The following is a 12,876-nucleotide window of genomic DNA, read 5'->3' as shown; positions in this document are numbered from 1 at the left end:
ACTCTTTAAAGGAAAGCTTTATTTAATTAATGTTACAAGTTCTTTCTGCCCATAACAGCTCTTCAAGAAGTTCTACAAGACACAATACTAACTGCTGTTGAGTGAAAACTTGTGTATCAGAATTCAAAATAAAGATTCTAAATCTGTTTTAATTCTCAGTACTCTTAAACTAAAACCTTAACTGTGTTAAATAAGAAGAAAAGATGTGGAAACAGGAACAACAGTAAGTATTTTACATTCTGTCATATGCAAATTTTGCAAATCTAAAACAGCAAAGCAATTTCAAGTTACTAAAGATACTGTTGAACTGCATGAAGCTGTGTAGTTATGGCCAACAAACTAAAATCCAATCTGGTAAACATATACATCAGTGAAAAACATCAAAAGCCTGCATTAAAGTGGAAGTGTGCAATCATCTTTGAACAAATATACTCTAAATACTAAGTCTTGTATAAATTGTACTGAACTGCAGATAAATTCTGAAGAAATTAGATGGTAAGAAATTGCAGAGACCAGATCAGCTAGACGGTATTCAATCCTAAAAGGAGTTTTTGGGATAGCTGCTCCTAAAAAAATGTATGCATTCATAAAGCACACAAAACTTAAAACTGTACCAGTGCACCTGCAAACACTGAATTCTACTGCCAATAGATCCATCATAGTTCCACCTGACCCTGCAACAGGTCTCAAAACAACATATTCTCAATGACAGAAAATCCTACAATGCAATATGAAACACATTCACAGGTTTATAATCCTCACATGCCATGAGCCAAGATCAACAACTTGGGGGGGGGGGGGGGGAAGTTATCACAGGAATGCTACTTACAAAGTTAATTAACAATTTTTAATCCCTTTCAATTTCAAGTCCACTAATCTACAACATTTAAACTAGAAATATTCACATTACTGTTTTACCTACCAGTGAACCTCTGATCAACTAGTTCAACTTTTTGCATGAAACAAACCTTAGAAAATTGTCTTTAAGTCATTCAGTTTCAAAACTTCCACCCCTGCAAAAATCATCACAATAAGTCACTTGAATTTTTACTAATGACATTAAAATCGTGTCTAATGTCTATTTTCTGAATATTTAGGTTAAGCTAACTGGATCTCACACCTTTGTTTGCTACATTCAAGAACATTAAGTATGTCATTTCTTTTCCCTGTAATTATTAATCAAAAAAACCCTTATTTTTTTCTTTGCAACTATAGTAGGAGCTCTTAAAGTCTCTCCTCCTAATGCAAAAGTTTCAACTGCAGGCATTTTCTTGCCTTTTCTCTGAAAATCTGCAGGTTTGCATACTTTCTGAACTGTGAGAATCAAAACAGAGACCATATTCCAGCAACTGTCACATTAGCACTAAGAGGTAATCTCTTTAGTCCTGCTTGATATTCCTCTGATCATATATCCTTCCTGGCTAACACTGCACTCAATATTTATGCTCTTAATTGTGTATGAGTTTCATGTCTGTTTCAAGAGTCATTGCTCTGCACAGTATTTACTTTCTCTAAAGTCTTACACTCCTTCCTGTAACTTTTTACACAGTGGACCACTTTTACATGTTCCTGTAGATTAATTAGCATTTTCACTTTTGCGTAACTTAGCTAGCTCCATACTAGTGAGCAGTTTTTATTATTTGCACTCAGTCTCAAATTCCTGATAGTATATGAATGATCCTACAATTTCTTCCTTGTAGATAAAAAAATGTTATTACTTAGGTCCAAGAGCAAACCTACACACATTTTAAAAAAAAAATAAAATTGGTTCATCTGATGATCACAGGTTTTATATTTTTGGGATATATCAGTTACCAATTTTTGATCTCTAAAACATATAATGTAAACAATGTTTTCTTAGTTAAAGATCTCAAAATATTTTACTCAGTGGCTAAGAATCACCTATTTCATCTCTACCCAAGATAGCAGGTCAGAGAAGTTAGTTGACATGTATCAGAAAGTTACAGAAGTTTAGAAAAGACCTCCTGAAGATTCCTGCTGCCCCTCAGACACTGGGAATTTAGCTCTGGAAACTAATTGTTTGTATTTGACTGCCTTACCCTTGTCATGAAGCACTTTAATACTGCATTACATCTCTTTTTTTTTTTTTTTTGAATGATGACAAAAGCTGGATATTAACATTTTTATCATACCTCTGCTGCAGAAACAAAGTAAGTTATGTTTTAAAATTGGGGCAGAAAAAATTACAACATTAAACTTTGACATACTGTTCCTTTGCAACTCATTACAGTAGTCACAGTAAGGAACAGAATGATTATCCTGAAGTACTATGGGGCCTAATCAACAAAGGTCTTTCAGCCTCTTGCTTTCCATTCATTTCAAACATGGTGTTAACCCTGCTCCTTGCATAGAAATGTAAGTAAAGGCCACAAAAGGCTACCAGGTATCTCTTAACCCATCTGATAAAGAGTGAATAGTGAGGACTCTTGTCAGTCATCTGCTCAAAAATTTATCTCCCTTTCCAGTAACTTGGAGGACAGACTTTCCCACTGGATATTATTCTTGAATACTGCTCCAGGAGTCTACTTTTAGTCAGTTGGCAAGTACAATTTGTGCCTTAAAACATGCATCTCGCTTCACAAGCTTGAAAGTAGGGAGAAAAATTAAACACTGCTCAAGAGGAAAAGGAGGGATGCAAAAGTGTATGTAGAATTCCAGGCTATTTCACTGTTTGGGGTTTTTTTTGCTGTTGAAGGTCTGAGGAAAAAAAAAACTTTCTGCAGCAGGAAAATAGGTGAATATCAGATTCAAGAGATGTCTTTGAATAATTTAGAAAGTGTTTAAAATTTACAGGATCAGCAATTTATTTTAGAAGCTTACACTTCAGAAACTGATACATTTTGTTCCCTGTATTTTCATTACCATAGACTTTCCACTTATTACAAATGAATGAATTTCAAACTACTGTTTTACAAAGCAACACTTCCAAGAAAAATTCCAATAAATAAAAATTTTAACCTACAGTGTAATTTTAAGATTACTCTCTGTGCATACAACTGCAGGCAGAAAGTTCCTATTTCAGAAAAGGGATAAAATATTCAGCAAAAATTTGGTACGCCACAGTTGCTCTGGTTAGTATTTTTTTAATAGGCAAAAGTACTGAAGGGATACAGGTTCATGTAAAAATCTAGACATAATTCCCTGTATGATTACGCTAGTGCTTTCAAATGGAAAAACACACTAGTAAAAAACCGAGCCTACACAAAATGTGTAAAACAAGCAAAAGAAGCCCAGAACTAAACAGCATTCTTCTACTACTAGCAAAATATGACTGGAATAAAGGAAAAGCTACTGAACTTATATACTTCTTCTCTGGTAGTTTTATTGTTAAAAGCTAGGAAGTCTGTTAAAGGTCTTCAAGAAAGGAAGCAGAATCTTCTAACACTGAAGTTACAACAGGGAACACCTGCAGTCAAGTACAATAAAGTCTGGTGACCCCTTCATAATTCAAAAGAAAACATTAAAAGGGTAACAGTCTTACTCACTATAAAGAAATGCTTCTCTCTTTTCAAGTGCTACATTTAACTCCAGAAAGGATTCATTTTTAACCTACAACAAACTACTCACAAAGCTTAAGTCTAGAAGCATCAAGGTTGAGAACTGCCTTTCATTGGGAGCATAATTCTTTTCCTTACTGAAGAACTGTATGAGGAACAACTCCCCTGTACATTGAGAGGTTTTTCCCTGGAAGTGCCTATGAAATTATATAAAAGCCTGACTCCATAAACAAACATAGTTAACACTGCAAGTTGGGTGCCATTAAATTGCTATTTTCCACAGCAAAGTTATTACAGCATCGCCTCCTCTCTAAGGCAAAACAGAAGCAGAGCTTTCTCTTCCAAGTTCTGCCTAGTTTTAATGATACTTGGTTTACTTGATACTTTATATAGAATAGGTAGAAACACCAGGGAAAACAAATGTAAACTGGCAATAAACAATACTTCTCTTCTTAGAAAGCAGCCATGTCCCAAACAGTGGTTAAGGAACTAACTTTAATTGGGGGCCATTAGAGAATACACATTAATCCCAGTAAAAAAAGCTACATAATTTACAAGTGGCTATCTTTACTATGGCCTAGCAGCAGGCAGCTCATCAGAAACTAACAGTTTTCATTGCTTCTTTTCACCTTCAAAAAAGCAACCCAAAAGTACAGGTTTAATAGGCTGTATATTCCATTTCTGCAAAGTCAGAGGCTAGAAGCATTATGTTAGGAAAGCAGGATGCTAAGTAAAAATCATTCCCTTACGATTAGCTATGTACCAAAGACAAGCAAATTTAACAAATCTTGTATATAGCCTGTATTTTCCCTTTTCCAAAATGTAAAATAAGCCTACTTACAACAGCTTACTAGGTCTAGCTACTAGACTGACTTGAATATATTACACTTAAAATCAAAAAAATAAGTTTATGAGTTCTTAAAACACTTAAAGATACGTATTTCCTTAAACAGTTCAACCGTAAACGGAAACCTTCAGAGGACCTATTTACAGATCTGTATTTTATATTGGGAAATAGAAGAAAGTAAGAATAGTAAGTGAAATTTAAGTTCCTAATATCAAAGTCCAAATAGCAATGGATTTTGGGAAGTGGCTGCACCAATAGGTTACAAACGAACAGCACTGCTTATTGCCATTTGCTGCAGCTTCCATTTCGGATAGTCTTCCATTAATACATCTTTACTCTCACAATATGCACAGGGTACTTGAACTTCATTAAAAGAAACACAGAGGACTCCACCCACCTAAATGCATAAAGACTTCACATTTATTACCATATTATTAATATCATATCAATTCTTTCCTAATAACAATAACATAAATTTAGGGGGTTTTATCTTCCATCCTGTGCTTTTTAAAAGCAAGCTTTGCAGCTACTTTTCAGAAGCAATTCTGAACATTAACATTCTAAACCTCAAAATTTTAAAAGTACATACACAAGTTATATCCTTTACTGTGATTCTACGACCACATACTTTCCTATTTCTTTTCTATTAGAGATCCTCACAGCAAAGTAACATAAAAAAAAAGTAATGCTCATACAACTGATCCAGCAAAAGCTCACTTCAGGAACATTGCCAAATATACCGAGTAAATGTAAAGCTACGTTCTAATGAGACAAGGGGAGTCAAAAGAATCTCAGTAGGCATGGAGTCTGTTTTGCGCACGTCACTAAAACTTCTAAACTTTTAAAGCAAACTTAAAATTCATCTCCTCCCCCAACTGAAGGCACTAGTACTAGTGAGACTTCAAAGAAAGTTTTTAATCAAAATTAGAAAAACACAGAGATCTACTTTTCTTTTTCTCTCTCTCTTTTTTCTTTTTTTTTTTTTTTTTTTTTTTTAAATCCAGAGAAACTCTTGGAAGAGGTGAATGGTCCAGGAAGCAATTGTATTTATGTTAAAAAACAAACAAGCCACCAAACCCCACCTCCGTTAGAGCCATCCAAAGAGCCAACATTCAAGGAACAGGGAAGTGACTCACCTCTTTTACACTTGGATGTTGGGGGTAGGGTGTGGGGGGGGGGTGTTCAAAGCATGTTTCATGGAAAGCCTACTCCCATTTGTGACCACAGACTTCTCTCATCCCAGGTTTGATCATACAGTTACAGTGAGGAAACGGTTTTCATATAATCACTTTAATATTAACAGCAGTTAACACTAACTAAATAGATAGAATCTATTCCAGCTTCTTCCTCAACCCTTTGGTATGCTTCGTTACTCTCAGACTTCCCTCTTTCCACCTACACTGCAATTTCCTCTTTCCAATGCACATTGCGCAGGCAGCTTCCAGTCTCTTGTACCTGCCCTAACGCCCCGTTTATTTCTGACTGCTGGTCAATGATCACACTAATTTAATTAGCAGTTAGCCTCCTGTCCTCCTGTACTGCAAGGGTTGCTAAGACAGGAAAGAAAAGCTAGTGCTCTGTTTCTGCCTGTTCACTGTCCCTTTGCTATGAGGACTCTGAACTTCTTCAGGAACTACTGGAAAAAAGGCAAGCCAACACTTCATGACAGAAAGTCCTACCACTACTTCAATAAAACTAGGAACTCATGATTTAAAATATTCCATTCAGTCTCTAATAGCAGTAGGATTTTGAATCTTAGAACTGTATTAGTCAGTAACAGTGGTCACTGACAGTATGCTTAATTGCCAATTAAAAAAAAAAACATGCAAAAGAAACATATTCACAAAAGTTCAGTTATATTCTGGAATTTATATAGCACAAGTTATAATCGAATTTCATGAAAATAGCCTACATAGTACACAATCCAGCAAAAGATTTCATGCTGTGTACATTCATGCTCTCCATTTGCTATTTTAAACAATTCGGTAAGATCATGGCATGAAGCAAATATACATTTTCAAAGTCTTTTAAACATAAGTGTAGCAAAACACTCAGTATTTTCTTCACAATAAGAAACAAGTTCTATGTATCTTAGTCATTCTGCTCCACACATTTAAGTAAAAAGAAACATCCTTTCTCCTTTTTTACCAAGGGTTCCATCTTGTAATTTTTACTCCTAAATAATAGATATATCTCCCTTACAGCATTCCCAAAGCTACCCTACTTAATCTCACCTCTTTGTTTTCTTTCCTGTACACCAATATCACCTCATTTATGCATTTAAAAAGACCTACAGGGATCATCTATGCTCTCAGTCTGTCCATCCTCAAGCATGAGAACCCTCAAATCTTTGTGCTTCCTTTTTTCTTTAATGGAAACACTTTTCCAGAACTACAAGGCCCTTCGTAGTTCTATTCCCTGTAAACAATGCTAGCTTTAAGTCCCTATTTGTTACTGTTAAGGAACTTCACACTTGAGTTGGTCTCATAAGACCCCCTAATCTCTTCAAACTCCACACTTGCCTATAGCAGCTGACCTATAAATAAGAGATGCACTGAGGGGGGTAGCTGTTCATTATGTTTTAAACACTTGCATACAGAGACAATGTCCCCACGCACAAGGACCTGAAAGCAAGAACAAAGTTACTGCAGGTTTTTTATATGCTGGATGTAAAAGTACTCTTTGGAAACCATGGATGTGACAAAAACTTGCAAGTACTCTGCTGTGTTTAGTCCAAGGTAAACTTGGAAGCCTCTCTCCAGAGAAACGATCATCTCTGTACGTAGTCTCTTTCCACAGAAACCATGCAGTAAGCAACTTTGAAAAATGCTTTGTTTGCACTGCATCAGTATGGAGGGCTTACCCATAACATTTTTTAAAACCTTAATTGAAAGCAATTGAATTTCTTACCATGGATTACAGTTCTACAAACAGAAAAGATTCTGCCATGAGTATTACAAAAATAAGCTGTAATGACAAATACCTTTATACAGGTACCAAAGATATTCACAGGGGGAGGTTCTACCATTTTTGAGTTATTCATTTTCAATCTATTTAATCATAGCTCTTACATTTTATACATGCACACTTAAACCTTTAAATGACATTTAGCCAGTTGCCTTTACCACAAAAAAGTGTACCAGTCATGACTAAATGAGTCGCAAGTATCAGCACGCTACACCAGTGAATCTTCCTGTTTCACTTCAGAGCAAAAATCACTAAGATATATAGCAGTGACTTTTTAAACATTGACCTGAAAGGGAGAGATTAAGTTAATTCAGCTTTACGTTCAGTAGTAATACTCCAGATTTTTGTTCTGTTTTGTTTTCTAAGGGGTGAGAGAAAAAGAAACTGTCTGTTTAGGACTTTAATGCAGTTGGGGGAAATAAATACTGGAGATTTTTCAACGAGGTTTGTTTTAAGTTCAGCTAGATCATAGGAAGACAATAACACCTTTGTAGTAGTTCCAAATCAAGCACCACTGATTTTAAAATAATGAAATGCACAGCAACTACAAAAAAAAAAAAAAAACCACAAATTTTTTTTCCCCCTCAGAAGAATGGAAAAAGAAAATAAGACAGAAAACTGCAGTAGCATCAAAGGCAATTAATACTCTTCAATCATATTAGGACTAGAGTTAAAAATTTTAGCAATGTTTTTAAAATTTTTTTTTCTTTTTACTACTGTATGTCTGTAATTGCAAAACTAAGGGAATACTACATCAATAACAGTACCTCAGTGTAACTGAATAGACAGAGAACATGGTAAATTATTAGATTATCTTTTGCATATTAGCAATATGCAAATGTCTGTAATACCACAGCATTTCACCTATATTCCAACACCTACCTTCAATTCATACTGACAGAAAAATTGAGTAAATCAAAGACAAAATTTATATCCTCCTGCTCACATCTGCTCAGCTTTAGTTTACTACATAGAATACACATAGGATTTAAAACCTATACATAGGATTTAATGCAACTTTGGTTGTTTTGAATATATTTTAAAAAGCTGAAACTGGGGCCACAATAACCTTACTAACACCACACACACAAAAAAAATCACTTCTTATTTCCATTAAATAGTACAAATGTTCATCTTTTAAAGTTAGTAATTTCCCTCAGACTGTTGAGGACTACTTCCTCCTCCCAGTCTGTTAACATATGATGTTCAAAGGACCACTTTTAGATCAGAATAAATGAAATTTTCCACTGTCTTAGCAGCCTGGGGAAGGAGAAGGTACAGTGGGATAATGTTCCTTCCACTTAAGAAACTACAAATACTTGATTTTCCTTCATCGTTACTGTATACATCTATGCTTCAGGTCATTCCCCAACTATTAAATCCAGCTGGACTCAGTGAGAACTTCAGAATGTCTCTCCTATCTTAAAAACAATTCCAACACACAAATAAGCAAATACGTTCCCCGTATAGAGCCTCATCCTCCAGATGTTTTCATATACACGTAACTCCACTAAATGTAGCTCCACTGAAGCAGAAAGAATTACTGATTGTAGCAGAACTAAACTGAATTGCGCAAGAGTATATAGGATGAGTATCTTTGGACAGGTGAACAGGAAGTAAGAGAGGACACCTCTGTGTCCTGCGAAGCAGCAAAGAACAGCAGCCTACCGGCCTTGCACATGCATTAATTCTGAGATTATTATACGTTCAAATATGATCATATATAATGAAAATCAGTGTACTAACAAAAGATGCATGTTTTTATAATCCATCTACACAATTATATCATACTATCAGTGGTCTACAGAGCCTCTGTATTAATCCAAAGAAGGAAAAACAAATAGGAATTGTAAGAACACTCGGGTACCATGAATACATTTGTGGTGTGAACTAGTATTTCCTAAAAGGTACTTACAGATATTTTCTTTATTTTACTTTAACTATTATAACAAGTAAAAATAGTGCAGCAATAAATGTATCTGTACATCACAAGCTGTCAGCTTTATATAGAAAAAAGAAGCACTGATTTAAAGCTCTTAAGTTCTCTACCTGAATACTTCACCTCATAATTCAATACAAAGACGAAACACAGTACCTACAAAACAGGAAACATGCTTCCAAGTTCAGTCAGTAACCAAGATTTTCTAAACTGCAACTCCTACCATTTTTTATTAAATGGAAAACCCTACTCTCTCCTTTTTCTAGGAAGCAGAGATAGAAAATAACATCAGTTAAGAAATACTGGGAATATTACTACTGTCTATAAAATCCTGTAAAAGCACAGAAGGCTGACTTGACTATGAACATTCTTCTCTAAGCTCCTGCCAAGAAAAGCTCTAGTAAGTGGTCCCTCTGATTATCATTTTCTGATTGTTAAGAGTTCTACACAGCAGCTAAATACAAAGAGGCTTTTTTTTCATTTCTTATGGGGTTTAATCTATGAAGCACGTAACTACACAGTATAGCAACACAACACACAAAGTTATTAAAAAAAGTCTCTAAAATAGCTAATATTTGTTACCAAAAAATCCAGAATACTATTTCATGTTATCACATGTTGCAGTATGTCTAAACCAAGTGAGACATACCAGTTTAAAAAAAAAAAAAGACAAGTTTATTCAATCTTTGTGGTTATAAGAAAAATAACCATACCTGTAAAAATAAGAAAATTAATAGGTGTTACAATGCCTAAATGATTGCTTCCAATGAAACTTGTACCGTGCTTGGAAGACTGCAGTGAAACCAAAGTGCAAGGCACATTTAATGTAATACTGTCATCACCTGAGTGATAATGGCTAAATTTTAATATTTATGAGAAATTAGTAATGGCTTAAATAAAGGTTAATGAAAGATAACTCACCACCATCCCTCTCTCTAACTCTGTGAGTATGCACACTTTTTGCTTTACTGTGCCCTGTGTTGTCACCATATTTGTTTTCAGGGCTATCAGAGCGCCGCAACATTTTATTTGGTGGTGAAGGATCTGTGGTGTCTCGCATCTTGTCATGACGGTGATCACCACCACCGGGGTGACTCTTGGATGAGTACTTAAGAGCCTGTAACAGATCACAAGAGAACAGGCATCTACATTAGATATGAAGTTACAGAACTGATGTTAAAATGTTATTTCTAAATTTTAGATCTCTTTCCAAAACACTTTTTAAAGTTAATTAATTTTCATTTCCTATTTTAAAAAATCAGCATTAGTCTTTCTAATTTTAATTACCTACATTAAAGCAACAAGTTCTGTAATTAGAACTCAAACCATTTTCTCCCAGCATTACTTCCAACATATCACTTGCTGTTAAGAAAAATCTAATTTCTCTATCCTTTCACTGATGGACTAAACACTTTCAGCAGTAACTGGGCCACAGTACTTCTGTGCTTTTGGGAGAAGCACAAGTCTCCACTTGGTATTAAGAATATAAACAGAAGGTTACACTGAATCACTGTAAACTTTGAATATTTCCTCCATACTGTAGTCAAGGCCACTCAGTTTGACTACTACTCTGAACTTCTGCAACGTTTTTTCAGTACTAGCAACCCTGTAGCAGATGTAATAAAAAAAAAAAAAAAAGTCTAGAACTCTGGGGGCCCAAAACACCCAACGTGACGATTCATTTTGAAGTATTTACCAAAAATTACATGTTTTGCCTCACTTTGACCTGCTTGATTTTGCAGTGCGAGCTTCTCAGTGGCAAGTGTTTACATTTCATGAACTGTCACTGACAGCTGCCTTGGACTGTCAGATTACACCTCACAGTGATACAAATACACAGAAATGTAATAAAAAAGTTCAATTCTGTGCCCTAAGGAGAGCAATATCACAACATACGGCATTCCCCTGATTCACACCCCAAGAACTGTTTTTTTTTCAGTAGCCACAGCAGAGGAATACAGTATCCACCTTAGAGAAATCGAAGTTATTGTCAGCAGCTTAAGGATTTGATGGTTTCTGAACATGCCTAGCAGCTGGCAACTGCAGAAATTAAGCCTTACTGGCAACCCCAGTTATTCAGGGTCTAAAACCATGCCCTGCTCGGGTTACAGTCTGCAGCAGCAGTTTTGGGGAGAAGAAAGGACTTGGGGAGGGGGGTGGGGGAAGAACAAGATGCCTTTTGTTTTTAAAAGGAAAACACTCACCTCCCCCTGGATCTCCACTCCACTGCAAGTGACCCCGGCTCGCTCTCCCGCCCCTCGCACGGCACCCTCCCCGACTCCTAGGCCCAAGCCCTACACGGGTCGCACTAGGCCTCTCCTCCTCGCCCCGGCCCCGCAGGCCTCAGAAGAGCGCCGGAGCCCCGTCCCCTCCGCGCGCGGCCGCCGCCTCCACCGCCCCCCCTCCCCTCCGTTCCCCCCCGGGCCCGAAACGGCGCCGAGGGACGGGACCGAGGCGTCTGGTGCACCGCGGCCTGCGGCGGCGGCCGAAGCCTCCGCTGGAGTAGCTCCCCCCCCTCCCTTCTCCTCCCCTGCTCCTCCTCCTGGGCCTAGCGGCCGGCGCTTGAGGTACCTGGTAGGGCTGCGAGTCCCCCCTGCGGTCGTGACAGCTAAAGAGAAAGCGAGAGAAAGAGAGAGACGTTAGCGAACAACCGTTACCGGCCGCCGGGGAAGGGGGCCCAAACATGGCGGAGGGGAGGGGGAGACCCCGCGGGGCCAGGGGCCAGAGGAGGAGGAAGGGATTTACCCATCACTGAGTCTCTGCTGTTTCCTCGCATACATTACCATCAATGCCCGGCCTGTGTGTGTGAGTGTGAGGGGACCAGGAGGGGACGGCCGCGGCCGGGCCACAGGCGCCGAGGGGGGAGGAGGGGGAGGCAGCGCTCCGCCTCGCCGCCGACCGGGGGCAGGGAGGGGGGAAGGGAGGGAGGGGGCGGCTCAGGCAGCTCGGCTGGGAGCAGCGCTCACGGGCCCATCTCCTCCGCGCACAGCGAGAGGGGAGACGCCAGCAACTCGGCCCCGCGCGCGCTGAGACACTCCGGGAGCACGGACTCCGCCGCCGTCGCCGCCGCCGCTGCTGCTGCCGCCGCGGCCGCCTCCTCCCCCCGCTGCGCCCGCCGCCGCCGCCGCCGCCGCCGCCGCTCCTCCAACTACATCCGGGAAACTCGGGCGACGCCGCGCTCGGTTAACGTCGGCTCTTTTCGGCTCTTTCCGACACGCTCCGTCCCCTCTGTCCCCTTTGCTCTCGGGCGACTCTGCCTTCGGGAAACATCGGCTGCCTTCGCCGAGCCCAACGCCCTTCAATCTCTCCCTTCGGCAAACATCGGCTCCTTCCGTAACTCTCCTCCCTCCCTCCTCCTCCCACCGGCCGGCCCGCCTCGTCCTCCTCTCCCGAGCGCTACCTATCTTCGGAAAACATCGGTTACTTCCGTAGAGATGTTTTCACGCTCTCGTCAGGGTGGCGCCGCGTTCGGAAACGCTCGGCTATTTCCGTGACCCCTCAACCCGGCGCCTCCGAGGCACTGCCGGTCGGAGCAGTCGTTGGCTGGGCGCGCCTGGCTGATTGGCCGAGGGGAGCCCCCGCCGCCCGGGGGGCCGCGCTGCGCT

The 12,876-nt window shown here is 39.3% G+C and overlaps 1 protein-coding gene across 5 annotated transcripts in view; it reads right to left on the bottom strand.

Moving 5' to 3' along the window:
• The window catches only part of WAC (WW domain containing adaptor with coiled-coil), a 63,647-nt gene extending 50,787 nt beyond the window's left edge, over nt 1–12,860 (bottom strand). Inside the window, exons 1-3 of one of the 5 annotated variants that reach the window (XM_049798953.1) lie at nt 12,672–12,860; nt 11,843–11,879; nt 10,193–10,388 (exon numbers count right to left, since the gene is read on the bottom strand). In XM_049798953.1, the coding sequence (XP_049654910.1) occupies nt 10,193–10,388; nt 11,843–11,879; nt 12,672–12,688 (250 nt within the window). In that variant the 5' untranslated portion in view covers nt 12,689–12,860. Of the gene's footprint in view, nt 1–10,192; nt 10,389–11,842; nt 11,880–12,016; nt 12,349–12,671 lie in introns of those variants that run through there. The other 4 variants (XM_049798952.1, XM_049798951.1, XM_049798955.1 and 1 more) reach the window with 4 other exon arrangements.
• Between the last annotated feature and the right edge of the window lie 16 nt (nt 12,861–12,876).

The sequence above is a fragment of the Accipiter gentilis genome, chromosome 4 (assembly GCF_929443795.1).
Source record: "Accipiter gentilis chromosome 4, bAccGen1.1, whole genome shotgun sequence".
Taxonomy (NCBI): domain Eukaryota; kingdom Metazoa; phylum Chordata; class Aves; order Accipitriformes; family Accipitridae; genus Astur; species Astur gentilis.
The sequence above is the reverse complement of the archived record's forward strand: the minus strand, read 5'-3'. Positions and strand labels throughout refer to the sequence as shown.